Genomic DNA, 20,320 nt, shown 5'->3' with positions numbered 1-20,320 from the left:
TGTGAGAAATCAAGGAAATATTACAGTTGTCTATAAATAGACAGAAATTCACATTTAACCACTACATTTGTACTCAGCAACCTTCCTGTTTTATAGAAATATAACCAGTGAGTTGAGTTCCCTTGAGTTGTCCTTGTTGACAAAGACTCATTCAGACTGATGGCAACACGTTGGCAATCAGTCTGCATTTATCAAATCAAACAGTAATTATGTGCAATCCTTTAACAATCTGAGTGTGACAGTAGCCAGTGCAAGTCACACTGTGACCGTTTGCATAAACGTTGCATCCGATCAGGCGACATGAGGCCTCGTTTGTAATGTTCCCAGAGTATTTTAATGTATTTTACAAAACATTACCGTATTGATACAATATTACGATACCACGCTGTATCGACTCTTTTCCCTTCCACCAGTGAATAGTATGTACGATCACGCTACGGGGACCAAAAAAAAAACCCCAACTTAACCATTAATCTCTCTTTCCACCACTATCAGCATTTACTGAATGCAATTATTCCCCTTTTAGCGAAGGATTTTAATGAACCAATTTTATCAAATCCGAGTTATTTCTCAGGCTTCCTGTCCCAACTTAAGGATTTCCTCACGCTGCTCTGTTATGTAAACCTTAATCGCAGCCCAATCCTCAGGAACACCTGTATCCTAAAAACACACTAAGCTCAAGTTGCACCAAATATAGTGTTTGCACATCCGTGTTACATCATTATTTTCACACATTTAGCCTCGAGACAGAGTAAACTTCACAATAAATACTACTTTAGTTTCCAATATAGCTTAATAACTGCATAACATATCTCGGTTCAGGGGAAACGGGAATAATTGGAGCTCTTATACATCATCGTCTGCTGTAATCAGGGCATGACTATTAAACAGGAGGACATTATGTGTACAGACAGCAAACTTCCTTATTGCTTCAGCTGAGTGGAAATCGCAATAACACACACAAACGTGCTTTCACTGTAGATTGCTGTTATTCATATCACAGATACAGTCAGGTCATGAAACAAGAATAGTAACTCAATGCCGTCATCTTTGCACCATAGTACACAATTGACCAGCTCTACATTGTACAATACACCCATCCTCCTATTACGTTTCAGTAACTAATAACGCCACTTTCCCCTCTCCCTCCCTCCCTCTCTACCCCTAACCCTCCCATAGAGTGAAAACACTAACAGTACATCCATAAACTGGATCCCCTTTAAAGTTCACAGACTCGTTTGGACAGAACGAGACCCAGGGGAGATTGTGGGATCTGGCTCTGCTCAGTACACGTCCAGTTTCATGTAGCGCTAGAGGACCAGCTTTGAGGTTCTTAGATAAGAAAAGTGTATCTGTACAGCAGGGGTCCCCTTTTGGTCACGGCTGGGAATGTGATGGGAATTCGTAGGTTTTAGAAGGAAGTAGAGGACAAGGACCAGTTGACAGGTAAGAAAGCTCAGCTTTTTGCCGTTTTATCAGAGGTTAGAGAGGAAGATTGAGGAGAATAAGGACCGGACACGATTGTGAGGGGGGGAAAAAAACCCAAACAAACAAAAAATAAATTGAAGGGTGCAAATCTGCTCCTCACATGGAAAAAAAAAATCCTATGTAAAACAAATGAAAAGATGTAGCAACAAATAAACCCTGAAACAAATTCATCCATAATTTGATACATAATGATAAAAATAAATGATTAGGAATAACATGATTTGTTTTGGAAAAGGGGACTAAGTCAGATGTGTTTGGAGAGGAGGGTTCAGTCAATCCTCTGAGCTTGATGAGGAGTCAGAGTCTTTCTGTGCTATGATAACATCGTCCAATAGCGCTTCCTGATCCGAGCTGTCATAGTCCCCCTGTGAAAGGCTGTCTCCTCCTTCCATTTTAACATCAAAGTCTGGACTGGTGAGGAAGTGATGAGAGGACTCCAGGTCCTCCTCGTCCATCATGTAGGCTCCATCTGACACCAGAGTCTCCTCTTCAACTCCGTCCAGGTTGGGGTCTTCGGGGGTAGGCTCTGGAGTGTGGTGATGGTGGTGGTGGTGGTGGTGGTGATGGTGGTGATGATGACGGCGACGGCTTTTCTTCGGGATCTCCGAGTGCTCCGTTAGCAGTCGGTGGAACAGGGTCTCCGGCAGAAAGCCCTGTGAGAAAAAGCAAAGAATCAATATTATCTGAATTAATATGAATAATTCATCGAGTCGGCACAAAAATCAGAGTGAAAAATTATCTGATTCACTGAAATTTATCATACAACTGTTGTGAGAGGCAATTTACTGCCATCTGGGTCATCATCTGACGCCGTCATTTGTGCTTAATTATAGCATCAAGATCATTTTAAGCACAGCACCGCTGCGAGTGTGGTGCAAAAGCTTTGGCTTTGTCCTGAAGGTGGTCAGCAAAATCAAATGTGCATGCTTTAGCCTTAGACTGCTTTATTTCCGACAAGCTGTGCCTGTGATGCTAGTAGATGACTCGCACTCTCTGGTTTGCTCATTTGCAGTGCTCTTCATAGGTTACATTTGTTATTACTCTAACAAAATGACTGAATTCATCTTCATAAATTGGCACAATGAGCACAGAGCTTTCCACCTCCATTGGTGCCTCTTTGCAATTGCAGCGTCACAATTGCGCCCTACTTTGTTATGAATAATTAATAATGACGTCGACCCAATGAAGTATTAGAATTATCAATAAAGATGTAATCTAATCACAAGAGTCATGTAAAATTATAGCATCTTTAATACATACAGAATTCCGAACAGTTTCGGACCACTCCGGTGCTACAGCGTTGTCGGGATTCTCCTCCAGATATTCTCTCAGTTCTTGCAACATTGGACAGAAAGCAGCTCCAACCTACAGAGAAACATTTGCATGCTTGTTAGCGAGGGGCATCATAAAGCCTAAACGTAAACATCACCAGTCTACGCTTGTGTGCAACTGCGCCCCACCTTCTTCCCTGTCCTCATGTTGATGAGTTTGACCTTCTCATTGCCTGTGATGGCTTTATCTGCCCTCCTCCTTCTCTTCCTCTTGCTCCGGTTCACAAGAAGCTGAAGAAACAAGATATGATGAAGCATAGTCCCGTACCCGTTTCGCCACAAACTGTCACCAGGGTTTGTTTATGAACCAGGACATGAATAAGAGTCATGAATTTACCTCCAGCATGTCTCCCTCCACTTCATAATCTGGGTTTTCCTTCAGCCACGTGGGCGGGTCCCTGCGACGAGGCATCCGCTCCAACGGATCGTGGAGTCCATCCATGTCAGAAAACTAAAAAGAAAGGAAGAGATATGATGATAAGATTATGAAGTGATATCAAACACTGCTTGGTTTCTGTTGCAGAGGAACATGTAAACCTGACTCTTGTACCTCTTGGTCCTTGCGCTTCTTCCGGCCACTGGCTTCTCCTCCTGACCCATTGGGCATCAAGGCCTGCTTGGAGAATGTGAGCTTCAGGCCCTCCTCCTGGCAGAGTGAGAGGAGGTGGTTTGTATTTTTAAACACAGACTACACATCACAGTCAACAATATTTTAGCAACTTGCATTAACAGTCAACAGACTGCTTCAGGTAAGCTGAACAGAATTTGCCGGTGTATCCCTACAACAATTCTAATGTCTCAACCTTATTCTCACCTTGAGGAGTTTTACAGTAAATTCGCCATCTTCTCCATCTGCCCCTGGGACGGCAGGCATGATGGGGGGTTTACGCATCACCCGTGTGTAAGCCATCTCATCTCCCACCAGCTCCGAGTTCGGGTTGAGCTGAGCTTCAGACACGTAACGCCGGCCCGAGGGCCACTGACCGGTCAGCACGAGGGTGCACAAACTGTCCAGGCGGTTGATCAACACACGGTCCTGAAACAAAAATAATCCCATGAGTGAGTCTTTTACCGTGACAAAACCCCACACATGTATGGATTAAGCGGGCATAAATTACCTTGGGCCAGTCAACTCTGAGGGGATCAGGAGGAGGAATGCCATCCTGAGACGTAGTCATTGAGAGTAAACTATTATCTTCATCCACATCGCACACCTTCATTCCTGTATAGATTGAAAAGAGTAACTTAGCACACAGGTCATTTCTATCTCCCGCCCCACTCAGCATTTTTTCTTTTAACTACCAGCTCACCTCCTTCTACCTCCGCCTCACTCTCTCCACTATCATCGCTGCTACTCGATCGATCTGAGGACGACGAGCCCGAATCAGAGTCTGAATCCGAGTCAGACGCTCCCTCCCCCTTCCTTCCCCCTTCCGTTTTCTCTCCCCGCACCTTGCTCCTCTTGAAGCTCCAGCCCTGACCTCGCATTTTGCCGTCATGGTGACTCAAGGGCGTACTCTGCAATCCAGCGGCGATTTCACCTGCGAGCAACCCAATATTCTCATCGGTTCCCTCCTCTTTCACCCCAAGCATGTGCTCCTCAGTCTTGGGCTGGCTGAGTGTCATGATGGGTGGTGCCTGGGGTGGTGGAGGTGGAGGGGGAGGGGGAGGAGGTGGGGCCTGCTGGTTCTGGATGAACTCATCACGGGCCTGGCTGAAAGTGAACTGTGGGTCTGCGAAGATGGAGAGCTCAGTGCGGCTGACGCCGTGCAGTGATGCGCCCAGCATTAGCTGGCGATCGTGCTCTGGAATATTCCACCAAGCAGGGAGCTCGGAGGTGGATGGAGCCAGAGCGAGACGTTCCTCCAGGCAGGGGTGGGGGAGGACTCGCTCACGAAGGCGACGCAGGAGGCTGATACGGTAAAGAGTACGGGAAGCACGTTCTTCAGTGATGGGAGCCACAGTCTGGGTAACCTCTGCTGGATCTGAATAAGGTGAGCGTGAAATATGTTAAATCATGTGGTAGATATGGTAGGACACTGACTACAACATACGGGGGGGGGGGGGGGGGGGGGGGGGGGGGGGAAGAAGCCAAGCATCAATCAATTAGTAATTACCTTCACGGCCTGGACGCAGGTGGCACACCCTCCGGCACATGGCGACAAAGGAACGGAAGTATCGACTGAGGCTCTCATCGGTTTTTTTATCTAGACGGGCAAAAGTACGGAAACGGGTCCAGTCAAATTCTGGCTCTCCTCCTTCAGGAAGACCGGGCTCCTTTTTGATCTTCTCCACACCGAAAGTTGACACCACGCGGTAGAAATCACATTCTTCCCTACGTGTCCACCTGGAAGAAACAGAAGAGAAAGGGGTCAGAATGAGGACGGTATTTTGTATAACTGATTCTGAACTAAAATGGAAAATACTTAAATCTCTTTACGTGTTTATAATGTGACATGGTAACTCAGCATTTCACCTGTAAAAGGTAATATTTCCAAAATCTTAAGCAAGATTTACAAAATAGTGATTTGGTGGGATTAAAGCTTTTACTACTGTGTGTTGAGACAGTAATATAGCAGAAGTATACCTTTGCTGTCGCTCCTGCCGTGCAATCTCCTTCAGCTTGCTGGCCTGTTCGCACCGCCTGCGCCTGCGGTCACCCTTCGCTTCGGCTTCAATCTTCAGCTGCTCTTGTCTGTAGCTGCGCTGGTAAGCTGTGATCAACCGCCGCAGCCGTGCTGTGAGCGATGAGCTTGAGGGCCATTCGCAGACACCGCTATGGCTAGCTGAATTTTCTATGATCACTGGTGGAGGTGCCTTATCTTCCACAGAAATCTCCTCGTCCACATTCATGGACTGGAGGACAAAATAAAAATTTGTTAGTGCTATCATCCAAATCTATGACATTAGAACAGTGCTGCCACATCCAAATGTGATGGGTCTGATATGTACCTCCTCAAAAAGATCTTTGGTGTGTCTTGATGCAGGCTTAAATTCTGGGTCTTCTGAGTACTTATCATAGTCACCCCTGCATTTAAAAAAAAAACAAAAAAAAAAAACAAAAAGATAGAAGGAAAAAGTAAACAATGCAATTATGCAGTAATCTAATTTAACTTAAACACAGACATTTGAAACTTTCAAAACTGACAGAAATGTGAAACTGTAAAAGCTCACAGTTAATTTGAAAATCTGCTACAAATCTATAAGCAAATAACTTCTAAAATCGGCCCAGTTTGCCAACGACACTCACTCGTCTCCCAGTTCAGCATCACCAGTGTGCTGCTCGGCATCAATGGCCTTGTCATCAGGCCGGCCGACTCTCTCCAGGAAGCAGAGGCAAGGATCAGCGCGCATGGTCGTGTACATCTCATAACCTAAGAGCAGGGAAAAGTCGAGGCTGTTAAACGCTAAATCTTTGACCACCAACACAGAGCAAGAACTGAGCCTGTCTTTAAACCACAATAAGATCCTCACACTGAACCCACCGTGCTTGAATACACCAGCCAGCAGTGAGCGGTCTGCGTCAGAGTCCCACCATCCTGCGGGCACCTCTTGCTGCTCCATCTCAGGCATCCAGATATCAACATCCCTGTGAAGAAAAAGAAAACAATGTATGATATATGGCCAGGACTGGCTGCTGTTTGTGTGCGCACTTGTCTATATATATATATATATATTAGATACCTGATATCAGCTCCTTTCAGGACAGAATCAGAATGTTCACCAATAACTTCCTGTTTCAGGTAGTATAGCATACGCACCCTCAGCAACACCCTGACATGGGAGAATAGAGGTTTATATCCATGGTGAATAATCTATACAAATATACATACACACAGCTGACTGGTTCACTAACTTGTTGCACTGATGCTTGAGGTGCTTGCGGTAGCTGTCGTCAAGCAGCAGGGTATCAGGGTTGTACTTGCGGATCCACTCCACCTTCTGTACATCAAATGTACTCTGGGCTTTTACCCTCTTGCCCTTTCTGCCTCTAGGGACAGGAATAGAAAGGCCTAGACACACAAAAAAAGAATAAATACTGCTATTCAGCTTTTACACAGATTAACAGATTTGCTCTTTAACAAGCTAGGAACCACAGTTAGGTCCATAAATATTTTATACAGAGAACTTTGTTCTAAATTTGGTTCTGTTCATTACAACAATGATGAAACGACTCAGATTCAGGTGAAGTGCTTCTGAGTTGTAGTTTAGCTTTAATTCAGTGAACAAAAAGATTGCATAAAAATGTGAGGAGCTAAAGCATTTTTTTAATAACACAATCCCTTCATTTCAGTAAAAAGTAATGGGCAAATTAAATAATTGCAAATAAAATGTTCATTTCTAATAATTGGTTGAAACGCTTTGTTGGCAATGACAGCCTGAAGTCCTGAACTCATGGACATGACCAGATGCTGGGTTTCCTCTTTTTTAATACTCCACCAGGCCTTTACTGAAGCAGCTTTCAGTTGCTGTTTGTTTGCTTTCTGTCTCAAGTTCAGTCTTCAGCAAGTGAAATGCATGTTCAATTGGGTTGAGGCCAGGTGAGTGACTTGTACATTCGAGAATATTCCACTTCTTTGCTTAAATAAACTCCTGGGTTACTTTGGCTGTATGTTTTGGGTAATTGCCCACTTATATTATAAAGTACCACACAATTAATTTGACAGCATTTAGCTGGATTTGAGCGGACAGTAAGTCTTTGAACACCTCAGAATTCATTCAGCTACACCAGCGCCTTCTTTCTCTCTCAGGATGTACTAAACTGTAGAATCTTCCATTTGTAATATTGTATCAACGTCTCTGATGTTTTTTTTTCCCCAGCAGCTTTAGGATAGTTCATTTCTCCTGCACGGAGAGCTTCTTTGACTTCATGTTGTCTGTTCACAGCAAAATCTTCCAAATGCAAGCGCCACGCCTCAAATCAACTCCAGGCCTTTTATTGATAATGATTTAATGAAGGAGTTGCCCAAACCTGCTCATGAAACAGTCTTTGAGTCAATTGTCCAATGACTTTTTGTCCCTTTAAAAAGAGGGCGCATGTTAAGGAGCTAAACTCCTAAACCCTTGTGGATATCCTCAAATGAAAGTTGAGTCTACACATTATGTCTATTATATACTATAACTGGAATATGTTTCAATAAATGGGTAAAAAACAAAAACAAAACCTGTGTCAGTGGTCAAATATATATGCACCTAACTGTATGAGGGATAAATGGGAATGCTAAGTGCAGCTCCATACCCGAGTGGTTGAGTAGCGTTTGTGGTTCACGCCCATTCTCTGGCGGCGTGATGAGCTCCCAGATGAAACTCTTGATGTTCTCGTCTCCACGATAGTGAAGCAGACAGAAGACCAGAATAACGCGACAGATCGTCTCCACATCACGCTCGCTCAGACGCCGCTTACACCTGGCATGGGATAAGATGTCCCTCCAGCGACCCCAACTAAAAAAGACGAACACAGGTAAAAGAGTGAAAATAAAGGACAAAACCCCATTAAAAAGAAAATAATATATATTTATACAGGAAATGCACTCTTCGCACCCATAGACGAGAAGGTGTTTCTCCACCCGGAAACAGTCAGTGCGGCCGTAACCACCTCCGCTGTGGCGGTCAGACCGCCGAGAAGCACGCGAGTGTCTGGAATTGGACGGTGGGTACTCTTCATCACTGTCTAGATCGGACAGGTCTCCACCTTCACCTCGTAGACTGGAGAACTGACGGGTCTGCTTACGAACTCTTGGAGTGTCGATCACAAGAGTGTTCTGTGAAGAGAAACACGTTATATTAAGATGAACACAATAAACAACTCAAACTTGGTGTATGAGAGGATAGGTGCTTTTAAATAAATCTAATACAAGTTGACACCATTTAGCTCTACAATTCTCATATGAATTTCTTTACCAAAAAAATTAAACAGCATAGCTTTACCTTCCTATTGATTGTGTCCATGTCTATGTCTGCTTTCTTGGCCCACTTCTGCCAGAACTCAGGGTCATCGAGGGCGATGTCAGTACGGTTCTCAGAGGCCACAAAGCTGGCTTTGGAGAAAGTGGAACCTTTTCCCTCGCTCTCAATGGTGATGGTAGTGGCTCTTCGCTGAAGGATCTGGTCAATATCTTCCTCACAGAACCGACTACCCTCGTCGTTCTCATCCATGATGGCAGCATAAGCCCCCTTCCTAAGCAGATCTTCTATCTCCTTCTTGGAGAACTGCTGGATCTGTCGAAAGGCATTGAATTTACAAATTACCCAGACTGGATTTCAAAAGGCTAGTTTTGAAACAAACAAAAATATACTACAACTGATCAATAATGTGGCACGGCAGTCTGAGTCTGTGACTTTTCTTACCCCATTGACGTTGCTGTCTTTGTTGCCACTCATGCTTTGCAGGACTGCACGGTCTAGGCCTAGCTTCAGACTTGCTTTATCAAGCATCTCCCGCTCATAGGAATTTCTAGTGATGAGTCGGTAGACCTTGACAGCCTTTGACTGGCCAATACGATGACATCGGGCTTGGGCCTAAAATAGCCATTTAAAAAACAAATTTAAAAAACAACACAAACAAAGGGGTCAAGAGAGCAGAACTTGCACAAAATGAGGAGAAAGTACAAAGTTTGAACCAAATATTTTAAGATTGTTTGATCTTTTGGTTATATTCATGCCACTTTATGTCTTGTACCTGCAGGTCATTTTGAGGGTTCCAGTCAGAGTCAAATATAACACAAGTGTCAGCAGCAGTTAGGTTAATACCCAAGCCACCAGCGCGGGTACACAGCAGGAAGACAAAGCGGTCTGAGTCAGGTTTGCTGAAACGATCGATGGCAGCCTGTCGCAAGTTCCCACGCACTCTACCATCAATTCGCTCATAAAGGTATCTGTAAAAGCAAGTTACATTAACCTACCACACAGCATTCTGCAAGCACTAACAAATATTTCAAAAAGATTTTTAATGATCGCTGACTTAGCATCATTTGACATTTATTTATCATTTTAGAAAAACTGCAACATATACACTGCGGTCATCATACCTCTTGTTGATGAGGTAGTCCTCCAGAATGTCTAAGCAGCGCACCATCTGGGAGAAGATGAGCACTTTGTGGCCACCAGCCTTGAGGCGAGGCAGCAGCTTGTCCAGTAGCACCAGCTTTCCAGCCGACCGAATCAGAGCCTGCAAATGGAAGTCAGGGGCCAGGGGGTCATACACCTCCCGCAACTCTGCTACGATCTTCTCCTCCGCACCTGAACATAACAACGAGAACATATTGGTTTTAAATAAATATGATACCTGCTGGCAAAACCTGCAGTGCTGCCGCTGTATTTTAGAAACATCACATGTTAATAACATCTGCCAAATATCAAATGATTATATGAACTACATGGCACAGTTTAGGTCTGTGAGCCTGAGTGTACCGAAGGTACAAAGAGCTAAAAAAAACTTCGACCTAATGTTGTTTATCAATGTCAGAGGGTGAACTCTGATAAATAAGCTGTCTCCACTAGAGGGGAAAAAAAAAAAAAAAAAAAAAAAAAAAAACAACTCGTTAAGAGTCATGTAATACCATTGATGAGGTAGGGGTGGTTGCAGCACTTGCGGAGCTCCATCATAGTGTTGAGCAGGTTGGGGACATTGCTGTTACTGCTTGCTCCTAAACTGAGGAAACTGAAGTTTCTCTCCAGAATGGCCCGGTAGTACTTCTTCTGGATATCTGTCAGCTCAACCTGAGAGGAAACAATTGCACGTTATGTTTTTTCTCCCTTTAAGCTCACCAGTGATGTTATGGCAATCATCAATTGAGATCCTTGGTTTTTTTTCTTTCTTTTTTTTGGTGAAAAGAAAAGGTCTTGCATTAAGATTTTATTCCATCTAACCTCAATGATGGTCTCCTGTTTGGGTGCCAAGTTCTTCTCTACATCCTCCTTGAGCCTTCGAAGCATCATGGGTTTCAAGATTGCTTGTAGCTTCTGAACCTAAAGGACCAAAACAAATAATCAGCTCAATAGCGGGCAAGGGAGCCGATGCGTATATGTAACGACGACAAACAGAATAAGGTTATCGATGCTAACGCCAATATTTAGGCATGTCGCACCTGTTCCTCTGTTTTCAAGTCTCCAAAGTCTCTGAGAAATTCAGTTTCAGAGGGGAACTGGGCAGGCTCCAGGAAATGAAGCAGACTAAAGAGCTCCTCCACAGTGTTCTGGAGGGGAGTGCCAGTCAACAACACTTTGTGTTCCTGAAAGAACCACAAGACACAAATTGTGAGATTGAAGAAAAAAGAAGGGCGAGTGTAAAACCGTGTGGTGATAAATCAGGGACGATGCAGAAGGAACAAGATCCCAAAAAACGGATTAGCTGAAGTCTGAAAGTTTTTTAAAACCATTTGGGGTGCACTTCTGTGTAAATGAAAACAATTTTAATTCAATTAAAACTGTGCTGGACACCATTATGTCAGGATTCCTGTTATTCAGCAACATTAGCTGTGGTCCACTCACCAGGTCCAGCATCTTTAAGCTATCCAAAAGCTTGCAATTACGATTTTTGAGACGGTGAGCCTCGTCAATGATGACGCAACGCCAGGCGATCTCCCTCAACTCGGGGCAGTCAGATAGCACCATCTCAAAGGTTGTGATGAGAGCATCGAACTTGTACGCACCCGGGATTAAATGCTCCTGCACACAAAATCATGATTTTCATTATACATGTGATGAACACATTACAAAAAACACACAAAACAAATCGCTGGCGATCATAACCAATAACTTTACCTTCTCATCTTTGCAGTACATCTCATACTGCTGTATCATCTGTCGGCTGGCCAGGCTGCCGTGATAGACGATGGCATTCATGTTGGTCCACGTAGAGAACTCCCGCTCCCAGTTGGTGATGGTGGAGAGGGGAGCAATGACCAGAAAGGGGCCCTGGACACCAGCAGCATAAACCTCAGATAGGAGTGCAATAGACTGGATGGTCTTCCCCAGACCCATCTCATCTGCCAGGATACAGTTCTGCCTAAAATAAAGAAACATCATTTGAGTGCAAAGTGCGGTGGTATGTTCACACTGTCTGAAACTAGTTTGAAGGTTAAAATATGTTTCTGACCATGGTGTTAAGCAAGAGAGTGTGTGGGATAAATACCTGTTGTACCAGTTAAAGAGCAGCCAGTTGACTCCTTCCAGCTGGTACTCTCTGAGTGTGTTACCATTCTTGTACTCTCTGGTCTCCTCCAACTTTTTCCAAGAACTAGCAGGAGGCCGTGCCTAAATAGAAGAGAAAAAATAGATGAAAAACTCACAAGAAACATCGTTGTTCCCTTACGTAAGTTCTCATTTTTTCCATTAAGCCAAGTTTTGAAGGAAGGAAGGAGACAAAAGTAAAAAAAAAGAAAGAAAGAAAGAAAGAAACTCAAAGAAGCATTTCTGCATCTTGATGCAGAGCAGATTAGTCCTGTTGGAACAACTGGGGATTTTCTAAAGTTTGGTTCACAGTGAATGGTAACCTGCACTGAACATGTTTGATTTGTGCACTGGGGGTTGTGTCAGTTTGTTTCTGTTACACACAAAGTGTCTCTCTAAACTGTTTACGTTAAACATTTAACAGAGAAACACAGGGACAAACTTAAAGTTACAGCTTCCTCCCACCATTGTTTAATTTAACTGTAGTTTGGGATTCTAAAACACGGATGCTGGATACACATCTTCATCCAAGCCAGCGTCTTCACAATCACGTGCTCTTCCAAATTTACAGTCACCAATAGTATTTCTGGACTTATGGCCTGACAATTTCACATCAGTGGCTTTGGTCATCACTGTAATGTTGTGTTGAAAAGAATACAGGGTTGTACTATCAGACGTCACAACATAAATACACACAGATACATTACTATATCTTTTACATGACTGCTCACCGCTCTCTTAAGGCGAGGTTGTCTGTTTTGGATCTTGCTGAATTCTTCAACCTTGCCTTCGTCCACATCCTCCTTCAGCTCCCAAGTAGCATCTTCATATGGCAGAGAGCACCACTTCACCAAGTAGTAGATAACAGGCTGACAGGACGAGAGAGAATGGGAATTAACACAAGCAATTTGCAATTTTGCAAAGGGAGGTCAAAAGAACCATGTCCAAAATTAGGCCACATAGCCAAAGGTTAATGCCTCATCTATCACCTCGCCGTTGTCCTTGTCCACACTGTGGGACACATCCAGGATCCTGTCCACCTCCACGTAGTCTGGATTAAAAGGCTCCTCGTCCTAAAGAAAACAATAGCATTAGCCACAGACAGCATAAGGATAAGTGCATCTAACTGAGATACACCCAAGCTGACAGGTTTCAGCGTGTGCTTCCCGCTCACCTCCTGGAACAAGTGCCTCATCTGAGCTTGCTTGGTCTTGAACCTCTTAATCTTTTGATGGATCCTCTTGTCTTTCTCCAGCTGCTCCAAAGTGGCCCACTCGCAGTGCAAGTATGAACTGAAAACAAGAGTGTGCAGTTGTACTCATTTTTACTCACTCACCCATCCCCTCAAACAATAAAAAAAAAAAAAAAAAAAAAAAAAAGGTGTCACGTGCCAGAGTCAAAGATGCTCAGAGAGACACTGCAACTTACTAGTTTTTGTATTTCACAAAGAATTCTTCTATATTTGTATACTGGCCTGGAAACACCTTAAAAACAAAAGAGCAAATTTGAAGCCATTACGCCCGCAACAACTTAAACTATATTAAGTAATTTAGTAATTATAATTAATTAAGTGAACGTACTTCCTTCTTGGTTAATCTCATGGAGAGAATTTTGTCTACAATGGCAGCATCTTCTTCACTTGGGTTTTCCTGTAAAATAAACACGTGTCAAAAACTCACACTACAAACATCACAAATAGCCACACATAAATGTGAATAAAAACAAACACCCCCAAATACACACAACCAGCATCCGTCTCATCGTGACAATAAGAAGAAATGATATTGTTCCACACTCACCACAAAGAACTGCATACTGGGCAATCCATCACCATCCAGCTCCACTTCCTGTTTGAGCTGCACTGGTGCCCCACTGCTGATGGAAGCCACAGCTGCCGCGGTTGTAGTAACATCTACGTCTTCCTGCTCGTCCTCATCATCCGTTATCTTGATATCTAGATCCTCAGTGTACTTCTTTCTCTTCACCACACGATTGGAGCGTCTCTTCTGAGGAGAGAGGGGCGCAATTTAAACGTGTGTATTCTGTGCAGCAGGAGCTGAGTGTTATTAGACAGTTTTTATTTAGAATTCATTATATTTCTGTGGTATCTTGACTTATATGCCCCCTTTTTCCAAATCGGTTCATAACTGGGACGTCCCAGCACATAACTGGATGTGTGTCAACCACCTGAGACAGGAAGGGAGGCTACTCATCTGCAACTACCAGGTGGTTTTATTAGGACAAGTCTTTACTGTGGAAGTACTCCACATACTCTTAATCTTCTGTTTATTTTATGTCGCAATTATTATCACAAAGACATCAAATCAGGGCAATGTACTGTCAACAATTGCTACCAACAAACAGTACGATTATGAAGTGTTCACAGTGGGGCAAAAAAAGAAAAGAAAGGATGGCTCAACTTGTATGATTTTATGAGCATGCATGTGCTTGTACCGTAATCATGTCATCCTCCAGCGCAGCAGGTGACGCAGGACTCAACTCCCCGTCAGAGTGGTCTGAGGACGCGTTTCTCTTTCTTTTCTTTGCTCCAACTAGAGTGATAGTACTGTAGGGGGGGGGGGGGGGGGGGGGTGTTAAATATGGTTTTCTTCAAAGCTGCATTTCTAAATGTACAGAAATAAGCTGTGCATTTAAATGAGACATCTTCATTTGCTTACTTCGCCTTAGCTTTGCTTTTGCTCTTGTTCGCAGCACTGGGTATTACTGTGCCTCCTGCCACTATAGTTGTTCCTCCTGGTGCCTTGACTTTTCCCTTTTTGTCAGCCCCTCCTGCGGTTTTGGGTGCCGTTCCTCCAGATACAGGGCTTTTCTTCTTACTTCCTCCACCGCTGGTTTTCTTCTTAGCACTAGACACCACCGTCACGGTACCCCCCATTTCTGGGGAAGACTGCGTAGCTGGAAGCTCATCCTGGTTAAGGACTCTGGGTAGGTTCTTCTCACCACGAGCTTTGGCCCGAGCTATAGCCTCAGCCACTATACGGTTAGCTTTCTCTTGCTTGCAGAGAATCTCCACTCGCCGCACAGAGGCAGGCTCTCCGGGCGCCTTGGTAATGCGGATGGCCTGGGATGGAGTGGTAGTTGTAGAAGACGGTCCTGCTGCTGAAGTGTTGATGACCTTCACAACAGAGACGGTGCCGCCAGCCGACGAGGCTGCGCTTGTCTGAGTTAAAGAGAAGGTTAAAAATACATAACATTTTTACAAAATTACAATACATTCTTCCCTGTAATTTCTCTCAGTTCACATTAAAAGCCCCACTCTAATGTAGAGAATAAATAAAATCTGCAGATTAGAGGTCTACCTGTGGCTGCAGAAGCATTTTGAGTGGTACTGCCACTCGCTGCCCTCCTTGGCCTTGGGATATTTGCAACACCTGAGGGCTGCCGGTATTCCCAGCTCCTGAAACCAGCTGGTACTGCACACATGAAAGAGACACATCAAGTTACAGATTGATCAGATTGATAAAAAAAAAAAAAAGTATTAGTTTAAAAAAAAAACAAAAAAAAAAAAACAACAACCATAACAAGCCTTGTCTGAGGGACTTCCTAAAAATTAACAAGAAATTTTTTTTTTTTTTTTAAATGCAAGTTTCCGAGAATAAGTTGTATTAACAAGTTTTTAAAACTGGATGGCATACGACTTGTAAAAGCAGCCTGTAGCACATGGATGAGACTTCCTTCTGACTCCAAAATTTGCTTTAAACTAGGTGGTGTTCCCACCCATACTGACTTTGAGTGGGCTACATCATAAATACACGCACACACGCCTGAAAAATAAAAATGAATAAACAATGTCTTTATGTTATCAGTTTACTAGTAGACAGTTTGCACTGTTTTATTGTGAAAGTTCAAATGCTTGAAATAAACTAGCATGAGTCCTTCCTGTTTCATGGTTTGCCTGTTGGGTTGCTACTGTAGTTATCGTTCACACTGCCCCCCCCCCCACACACACACACAGCAAAGGTATTTCAAAATTTTGTTGTCATGTTGCTTTAAACTGGTTTTAAAAAAACCAAACATAAAAACCCCACAATTACCATGTAAAATTGTTATTAACTTGACAGAAAGACGAGCACATTGATTAGACACACATGTGTCTAATCTGATTATTTGGAGTAATAATAAACTTAACATTCCTATTAAAAGACCTAAATTTGCTGGTTTTTCAACCTGAAGCCATTAAATATCACGTAACAAAGACACGGAGAGAATGTCAATATATTTAAAATGCACCGTCCTTTATCTCCAAGCTTGCCAGTCCCTCCACATCACATACCACAAAGTGCGTTTCAAAACAATCAATGCTCTTCAGCTGATCAGAGAAACTACCTCTGAATACTAACTGATACCGGTCAGTGGAGCCAAGATGGTGATTAAGCTGGTCTGATCTGTCCTGGCTAAAAGACGTTGTCAAAGCCAAGGTGTTTTGCCATGTCACCTCATATTACATTTGTACATCTGAAGCACTGTGTACTCTGGTACACATGTTGAACTAAAATATTAGTTACACAGTGACACCTTTGAGGAGGAGCAAACTTTCACAGATTTCAGAACTATAGTACTTGCGAATGGTGGAAATTAAAAGCAGACCGGTATTCAAGATGATTGACAAGGGAACAACAACAACAAGACTTTCAAGGCCCCACTTACTTGAAACAACAGAAATTAAGAGCAATTTAAATGATTTTGACAAAAACATGCCATCAAAACTCAATGTAACTTATTAACACTGTTAAACAAGCCGAGACCTCCAACTCCTACAGCACTCGTTTCTCACCTTTACACCACCTTGCTGATTGGGCTGTTGTTGCACCTGTAGCTGAATTGTGAGAACTTTGGGCTGCCCTCCAGCCTGGCCTGCTGCTCGTGCCTGGGTCAGGGCTGCTAGCTGGCTCCCCTGGAGCACCAGTTTCCCCCCGGGGAGCTGCCCCAGAACCAGTTTAGTTGGGGCCTGGGTCTGCTGAGGTTGGCCTCCTTGTGCTGTCTGAACCTGCTGGACTTGGGTGACCTGCTGTTGGGCTGCAAGAGCTTGACCTGCTTGAGTTGCAGAGCCAGCCTGGGATGGCTGCTGAAGAACCAAGGTGATGCGTTTTGCTTCTCCACCCTAGAATGAGAAATGCAGAAGGACATTTATAACTGAACTAATTAAAAAACATGAAATCAGCAGTTATCCTGATGGTATAACAAATGTCACCTGCTGACACTTTGTGGTCTGCTTACCTGCGTCTGGGCCTGCATAGCTGGCTGGAGCTGCACTTGGCCCTGTGCCTGGACCTGGATCTGAGCAGCTTGGTTTTGGAGCTGCACTTGGCCCTGTGCCTGAACCTGGATCTGGGCAGCCTGGGTTTGAGTTATCTGTGCTGTTGCTGGAATCTGCACTTGAACTGACTGGCCTTGTGTCTGCTGCACCTGCTGGGGCATGGACGTGAGCAACACCTGTTTCACTGGTCCATTAGGAGACTGCAGCAGCCTCTGCACTCCTGCACCACCCACCTTCACTTGTGTTTGTCCTGGGCCTGCCTGATTCAATACTGTTCCGCCCTGCAGGATGGACATGCCAGGTTTGAGTGGTGTGCCAGACACTACACGGATGACCTTTCCACCAGTCTGACCCGTGGCTCCTGATAAAGTCTGTAGCACCTGTGCTTGACCCTGGGGACCTTTGAGAATGACGATTTTGCCACCAGCCTGTTGTGTAATGGCAGCTAACTGCTGGGGAGTAAGCTGGTGGGTTATCTGTGTGAGCTGCTGGGTGGTGGCGGTGGTTGTAGCTGGAGAGCTAGAAACAGTCAGAGGCGAGCTCAACAGGACAGTGCTACTGGTGGCCCCACTGGCATTGCTGGCAATTGGTATGGTGGTCTGGGCCTGTATCTGATTCACAGTATCAGTAGGGGCAGGGGTCACATGAGGCGCTACAGCTATGGAAATGGTCTGAGGAGTTGCCACTTGCACTGGCTGCTGTGTGGGGACTTGAACAGGGGCTGGATCCGGAACGGCTGGAGCTTCTACAGGAATACAGAGGCTCGTGTTAGACGCGAGCTCAGGAGCAGGCTCAGACTCTGGTGTTGGATCCACCTGGCCCAGAGCAAGCTTGAACGCTTCCTCAACCGGGTCCGAGGAACCCTGAGAAAAGGAGTCGTCCGGTAGGGCATCCAAGTTAAACAGGGGTGTGTCCTCAAAGAGGTCCATAATGGGATCTGCCATCTTGCCCACTCCACACAGGGAGATGGGCACAATGTTAAAAAGACTCCGAGATGGAAGCTAAATAGTTGTTGTCCAGTTCTTCTCAATTTTTAGATAATCAGCTGTGAAGGGAAAGGAAACAACAGTTAGACACAATTTTCTTACTGACTTTGTTCAAAGAAATGCTGCACTATCACAGCATAACGTCGCTCAGACCTGTACATCAAACTGTGACGTGACAGCTCTAATGGTTAGTACAAGAGTGCTTAAGTTAAGGAAGGGAGAAGCAGAGAAAGGTAATCATTGTAGTTTTGATTATGGTTTTCTGGTGGCTATGAAGATCATAATCAGTGGAAATGTCTTAAGGGTTAAAAGGACATGAAGTTTACTAAAACAAGGATCACTTTATGTAAACACGCTTTTATTTATCTTAGTGGCTGTGGTGGAAATTATCCGGTTAATACAGTTAATGGGCCGCATAAAAAATAAAATAATGCTAGAAGGATGTAGCAGCTTGTAAACTAGAGACGAAACATTAAAAGTATAGTTTTTGAATTCATCCTCCAACTTGTGGACACACCGTCCAGAAACGCTTTCAAAGTGAAATTAAAAGCTTTGAAAACACACAAAAACAGTGCTCGTCGGCTTAAGTGTTAACATATAAAGAGAAAGTACGCGGATAACATTTAGTGAATGAGAATAACGAGCAGTGAAGTCATACGATTAGGTGAGTGATGCTGGAAAGACGGGATGCTTTCCTCTCAGGTCGTATTGCAGTCTTTCTCCCAAAACCGTCGGCTAGCATTAGCTTCTACCGCTACAAAAATGTGCCTGTTACAAAGGCGTGTGTGGCACCGTAAACACATTTAGACTCAAAAACACGATGAACTGTGTCCTCTTCGCCGTCAGTTCGCTTTCCAGTCATTTACTATCAACCATTCAGTCCACCGGACTCCTTCGATATCGTCAACAAACCGGACCAAACCAAAGCAACGTGCCACAATAACCATTGCCCGTCAACGTTCAGACACAGGTTAGGCCGCATTGCTGTTTCGGCTGGCCTGCGTCTATTTTCGGCAAAAATACGTGAAAATAACCATCATATCTACTGCCCCAACTCTCACAGTAATAATTTCAGGGTGCTAAATTTACCTTTGCGTCGACACACATGGCTTTCTGAGTCTCACAACACTGTACGATTACAGGAAACGGCCAGGAGAGAGCAGGAACTAACATTCTTGCCAGAGAAAGCTCAGAAAGCTTGCCCCTCTGGTGCCGTGAAACGATCATTGGTTAGCCTCCTCCCAAGCCGGCAGCATACGGCAATTTCATTGGCTCGACTAGCTGTCCATCAGACGTACTGCCGCTACCGGGCGGGATGAGAGTCATAGTTTGGTTGAAGTAACACTAAATGCGGCCTAGTTGGGATCGTTTGGCTCGGTGATCTTCAACATTGCTGTCTCGCTGTTGTAGATGCTCGAAATAGGAAGCGCAGCAGTTTTAGAGCTGGCTGGAAAAAAATAGATATTGTTTTAATAAACTGAAGTGTTCATGGACTGCACGGCCAAAAGACCTGTTTCTGAATGGCACACCATCAATTTTTTCAGCGGTTTATTACACTGGCCATAGCCCAGAAATCAGCCTACATCATTAAATGAATGAAGACCTGTTGTCATATCGGTCTATTAGTTTCTAGATGTATATAACCAGACGACGAGGGCGTATTATATATTTCCCAAGGTTACTGGTACACCTGGAACATTAATATTAGCTTCCTCTGGGTATTAATGTAATGGTCTGGCGCTTTCATATGCGATTCAGTTTTTTAATTAGGCTTTGGTGCCCTCTAGTGGCCTAATATTAAAATATAATTACTAGCTTTCAGTCTGTTATGTATGCAGTTTTCAGGGCACTGGGACAGAAAAGGGCTCTTATTGCCCCAGATTCATTTTTTCGTTTTCTTTTTTCTTTTGGTCAGTTTCCTTAATCACAAATTAATTAGACCATATAAGTGTAAACTAATCTTAAATAATCTCATACTTAGATTTCTACATAGGGCCCTCTGAGGTCAGATCACAGGAATGCCACACCCTGTCAGATACAATTGTATTTGAGTGGAGCAAATCTTG

The 20,320-nt window shown here is 44.0% G+C and overlaps 1 protein-coding gene across 2 annotated transcripts; it reads right to left on the bottom strand.

Annotated features, from left to right (window-relative positions):
* Positions 1 to 422: 422 nt before the first annotated feature.
* Positions 423 to 19,459, bottom strand: chd8 (chromodomain helicase DNA binding protein 8). Of its 2 annotated transcripts, none has more exons than XM_080907184.1 (39): positions 19,344 to 19,459; positions 17,229 to 18,313; positions 16,786 to 17,112; positions 15,311 to 15,424; positions 14,669 to 15,171; positions 14,445 to 14,556; positions 13,790 to 13,996; positions 13,571 to 13,639; positions 13,419 to 13,474; positions 13,165 to 13,282; positions 12,980 to 13,063; positions 12,722 to 12,859; positions 11,953 to 12,074; positions 11,583 to 11,826; positions 11,310 to 11,486; positions 10,907 to 11,050; positions 10,689 to 10,787; positions 10,379 to 10,538; positions 9,848 to 10,058; positions 9,499 to 9,694; positions 9,168 to 9,338; positions 8,748 to 9,038; positions 8,361 to 8,581; positions 8,059 to 8,261; positions 6,676 to 6,832; positions 6,504 to 6,593; positions 6,305 to 6,408; positions 6,070 to 6,193; positions 5,772 to 5,847; positions 5,407 to 5,675; positions 4,937 to 5,166; positions 4,130 to 4,804; positions 3,938 to 4,041; positions 3,634 to 3,855; positions 3,370 to 3,465; positions 3,157 to 3,270; positions 2,949 to 3,050; positions 2,749 to 2,853; positions 423 to 2,141 (listed from the first exon to the last, which is right to left on the bottom strand). In XM_080907184.1, exons 2-39 carry the CDS (start codon positions 18,210 to 18,212, stop codon positions 1,761 to 1,763), a joined length of 7,800 nt encoding a protein of 2,599 aa, XP_080763310.1. In that variant the 5' UTR covers positions 18,213 to 18,313; positions 19,344 to 19,459; the 3' UTR covers positions 423 to 1,760. The 2 variants fall into 2 exon arrangements, with proteins under 2 accessions (XP_080763310.1, XP_080763311.1); XM_080907185.1 differs by having other exon boundaries at positions 13,790 to 13,993.
* Positions 19,460 to 20,320: the final 861 nt, after the last annotated feature.

The sequence above is a fragment of the Rhamphochromis sp. 'chilingali' genome (genome assembly GCF_963969265.1).
Source record: "Rhamphochromis sp. 'chilingali' genome assembly, chromosome: 16".
NCBI classification, from domain to species: Eukaryota; Metazoa; Chordata; class Actinopteri; order Cichliformes; family Cichlidae; genus Rhamphochromis; species Rhamphochromis sp. 'chilingali'.
This window is presented reverse-complemented; position numbering and strand designations above follow the sequence as displayed.

Excerpts from the sequence above, each read along its gene's own strand:
- chd8 (XM_080907184.1), bottom strand. The coding sequence starts at position 18,212 with ATGGCAGATCCCATTATGGACCTCTTTGAGGACACACCCCTGTTTAAC. Across the intron at positions 11,827-11,952 it reads CTCTTTAACTGGTACAACAG|GCAGAACTGTATCCTGGCAG; the intron begins GTATTTATCCCA and ends TCTTTATTTTAG. Across the intron at positions 4,042-4,129 it reads TGAGGCGGAGGTAGAAGGAG|GAATGAAGGTGTGCGATGTG; the intron begins GTGAGCTGGTAG and ends CAATCTATACAG.